The sequence below is a fragment of the Lactuca sativa genome, chromosome 5 (assembly GCF_002870075.4).
Source record: "Lactuca sativa cultivar Salinas chromosome 5, Lsat_Salinas_v11, whole genome shotgun sequence".
NCBI classification, from domain to species: domain Eukaryota; kingdom Viridiplantae; phylum Streptophyta; class Magnoliopsida; order Asterales; family Asteraceae; genus Lactuca; species Lactuca sativa.
In genome coordinates this window covers 188,626,950-188,630,976 of record NC_056627.2, presented here as the reverse complement: position 1 = coordinate 188,630,976, position 4,027 = coordinate 188,626,950, and the positions used below count along the sequence as shown (strand labels likewise).

General features: G+C 31.5%; 1 protein-coding gene across 2 annotated transcripts; it reads left to right on the top strand.

The window, feature by feature from the left end:
• Positions 1–222: 222 nt before the first annotated feature.
• On the top strand, positions 223–2,288 carry LOC111882928 (F-box/LRR-repeat protein At3g26922). 2 transcript variants are annotated; one of them, XM_042902261.2, is made up of 3 exons: positions 223–1,204; positions 1,472–1,618; positions 1,892–2,288. In XM_042902261.2, the coding sequence occupies exons 1-3, from the start codon at positions 308–310 to the stop codon at positions 2,069–2,071; spliced, it is 1,224 nt and encodes a 407-aa protein (XP_042758195.1). In that variant the 5' UTR covers positions 223–307; the 3' UTR covers positions 2,072–2,288. The 2 variants fall into 2 exon arrangements, with proteins under 2 accessions (XP_042758195.1, XP_023735059.1); XM_023879291.3 differs by having other exon boundaries at positions 224–1,204; positions 1,889–2,288.
• Positions 2,289–4,027: the final 1,739 nt, after the last annotated feature.

The window sequence follows — 4,027 nt, the reverse complement described above, 5'->3', positions numbered from 1 at the left end:
GAAAATAAATACCCCAAGGGTATTAAAGTCATTTCAGTTTACCGATAGACCAAATCCGTAATGAAACTAACTCAAAAGGACCACGAAACCAAAAAAATCAAAATTTGTATTAAACATCATAAAAAATCATACACAAGGATCGTTTTTGCAATTTTGTGTTTTTAAAAAAATAATATGTAACTACTGCTAGCTCCAAAATCGTATTTTACAATTTTAAAACGTTAAACCCTAATTCTTAACAGACAAAACGAGAGATAGATTTCAATGCTTCTCTGAATAATTTTTTGAATCAAATCACTAAAAGGCCATGAATAAATCTGAGGCATCAAAATGTGAAGATGGGGTCGATTTGATCAGTAACATGCCGGATTCTATTCTTGTATTGATTCTTTCACTTCTTTCGTCGACTGAAGAAGTAATTCGCAGCAGTATTTTGTCCAGACGTTGGAGGTATTTATGGACTTCAATTCCCTCCCTCGACTTATTTTCCCGATTTCACCGAGAAGACAAATTCAAAAAAGACGAATTCAAAGACTTTGTATTTTGGGTTTTAGCAAACAGATCCGTCGATTTGGATTGTCTTCATTTAGGTTGTTTCGATCACTATACTCTGTCAACAGTGAGGCGGTGGATTCACATGGCTGTTACAAGAAACGTGAAACAACTTCAGTTGATGTTTTACCCTGAGGATGAGGATGGAGATGTCGAGATTCCCCATTGTCTTGTGACTTGTGGTTCCTTGGAGATATTAGGGTTGAATGTGAGCTATCGAAGTCTAAGGTTGCCTAATATTACGGGGTTTCAGGCACTTAGGCATCTTCGTTTGACCTATGTTGACTTATCCATAGACAGCGATTTAGTAAAAGGTTTTCTGGAAAGCTTCCCTTTGCTTGAGGGCTTGATTTTTATATCCTGCTTCTTGAACGAACGTGATCTTCTTTATATTTCATGCCCGAAGCTAAAAATACTGAGAATTGAGAACGAAAATGATGAGTTGATGTGTGACAGCATTAAGATTTGTTGCCCAAAACTGGTGGATTTGGAGTTAAGAGGTCTTTTAGCAAATAATTTTTTCTTTGAATGTCTAGACTCGTTGAATAAAGCAGAGATTGAGCCTAAATTGATAGGGAACATCAAATCTGTGTTGTTTCCTGGAATTTCTCATGTGGAACATTTGTGGATTGACCTTTACTTCTTTAGTCAGGTACATGCTTATATACTTTATGCACAACTTTTCATTGCTGTTAAAAAAGTTTACTGTGTAATTTATGCAAGGGTCTACAATTTTTTTTTTTTCCAAACTTGTAATTCATATTCCTTATTAATTTTTTAGAAAAGAATAATGATACTTGGAGATATTTGAAGGTATCTTTAGTTTTCATCAATTTTTTTTTATCATTAGAGTGTACATGCATATATGTTACGATGAATAATAACTCCAAATTAATCTTACTTGCTGTCATTGTCATAGTGCGTTTATGCTGCACGTGATCCGGCTCTACCTAATCTGAAGACTCTGGCGCTAACCACAGGAGTTGATGCCTTCACCATGGATGAACTTATTCGAATTCTCAAATATTATCCCAAAGTGGAGTCTCTCCAGTTGATTCTTAAAGAGGTATTCTCATATGATCCAATTTTTTTTTTTTTTTTTTTTTGTGTCCACCATGTCTTAATAAATCTCGGTTTTGACCCATTGTGAACCCTAGACACAATCTTAAAAGGATTTCAAGTGGGGGCCTTTATATTATCCTATTACTACACGAAAAAAAAAAAAAAAACAATTGAGTAAATAAATACTCAGTATTTTCAAGAATTAAAAATATTAGTTTAGATTTCCACACCTCTCATGAAAAACTTATTCTTTTTTTTTTTTTTGATGCTCTAGAAGTTTTATGGGCCGGAAGAGTGGGAATTGCATGAAGGTGAAGCAAGGAGACTCATGACTCCGGATGTGAAAAGGGTTGAGCTTTTTGAATATAATGGAGAAAAGCCAAAATTAGTTTCAGATTGGCAGGAAGATATATATATGGAAATGGTTTTTAGTTGGGGTACCAAAGCCAAGATCTAGTAAACCGCAAGTAGCACCTACCTATTCATGTATTGGGGTAACTAGACTTTTTGGTTGTACTTGGATTTTAGCTTTATGGTTGTTTAGTTTCAACTATAACTAGAAAATACTTATTTGGTTCTACAATTTTGTTCATATTCTTTTTGCTGCAAAAACCACAACAATTATGTAAGTAAAACCAAATCCATGTATTTAATGAAAGCAACACCAATTGTAACATCAATATGTATAACCAACTACCTCATAATTCAATTTGAACATAATATCAGAAAAATGAAATTCATAGTTTACGGTATATAGAACAAAAATGAAATATGTACTTTTTCGTTCTAACCATCAATAATCTAAGTGAGAAATTGAGTATCTGTAATCTACCCTACCTAATAAAAGAATAGTTATTTTTTGCCACATGTCACTATATTAGTCATTTCGCCATGTGTCGCTTCATTAGCCATTTTGCCATGTGTCTGTCCAATTTGATAACCACTCAATCCCTTAAAATCAGTCGTATATACATCTCTTTTGATTAAAGTTTCCATGAATATCTTCTTAATTAACGCACACATTTATGCCTAATTAACCAATTCCAAATTTCAGCTTCATATTTTAATTTCAATTTGAGTAGAATGGGCGATGCTTTTGTGTTAGGGATTTCTTTTAAATACCCTAAAAACTGAATCGTATTAACAATCTCAACCTTCAAAATTTTCTTTTGTGAATGTGGGAGTAATGAAAAGTTGTCATTAAATTAGTGGAAAGGGTAGGTAACACCAAGTTTAAGCAAAACATTTACAAATAAGATACATGTAAATTTGGACTAAATTGATGAAGGTACATCATATTTACTACTCATTGCTTGCAACTCTTTTGGTCTGTGTTCTTTTCCTAAACTAAAGAAAGCATACATATGTTAATGTATGTTGATGTGTTCAACAAATGTTTCTGATAAAATAAACTAATTGGTTTACTTTGTATTGGTGTTAATATTTATTTAAAATAAATATATATTATCTATGAGCTTTGAAATAATGATACAATAACATTTATAATAGATGCATAGGAATGTCTTTACCATGATTAGATCATAATTTCTTAGTATTTATTCAAATTTTGGCATAACAGATGCATGTAGTCAGTGTTGATTTGCAAGCCCTTTAATTTCTCAAGAGTCATTTTCATGTGATATAGGGACCAAGTTTCATATATTGATGTAAATAACATAAATGCATGTCTCTATCTTATTAAAAAACAATATTGAAATTATTCTTTTATAGGCATCTTATTTTTTATTTAGAACTGATATATTCATATTTTCTTAATTTTTATGATATTTTTCTTTGCAATTTGATATTTGTAGCTTTGCATTTGACGCCATGTTTGCTAATATAAATCTTAGTTTTTAAATTTACACTACATGGTAAAACGTGACATGAGCACAAATAGAAGAAGAACATACACCATATTAAAAAAAAGTGGTCATCAACATTAAAGACATTGACTTTGAAATGGTTAGTTTCCCTTTGGTGGCCAGACTACGCCAACCGATTGCTCATTATTTTTTTTCCAATCTCTGATCTAGACTGCCCTACATATACATTAACTAAATTTGTAAATATACATGTGCTTAAATATATTTCCGTCAATTCTGTTACATGTATAGCAATTCCCAAATTTGTGATTGTGAGAAGAAACATACCAGATTATCTTTTTATTTTGTTTGTATGCAAAAGTAAATTGTTTAATTTTGATAATTAAAAAAAAACTAGTAGGAATTACATGTGCCGTTGGCGCTGGGTTGGATCAAGTTTGCATAAATATTCTTGAAAAATTTATATAACATCTTGAAAAAGAAAGTTAAAAAGTACAATGCTATAATAATTATATTTTTTCAAAAATGCTTTACCCTGAGAAGCAAAAAATCATGTCACAAAAGAGAGAAATCCAATCCTTGATTTG

What these genes read in the sequence shown, in the direction of transcription:
- LOC111882928 (XM_023879291.3), top strand. Translation starts at nt 308, where the DNA reads ATGAATAAATCTGAGGCATCAAAATGTGAAGATGGGGTCGATTTGATC. An exon ending in ACCTTTACTTCTTTAGTCAG is followed by an intron (nt 1,205 to 1,471) that starts GTACATGCTTAT and finishes TCATTGTCATAG; the next exon opens with TGCGTTTATGCTGCACGTGA. An exon ending in TCCAGTTGATTCTTAAAGAG is followed by an intron (nt 1,619 to 1,888) that starts GTATTCTCATAT and finishes TTGATGCTCTAG; the next exon opens with AAGTTTTATGGGCCGGAAGA.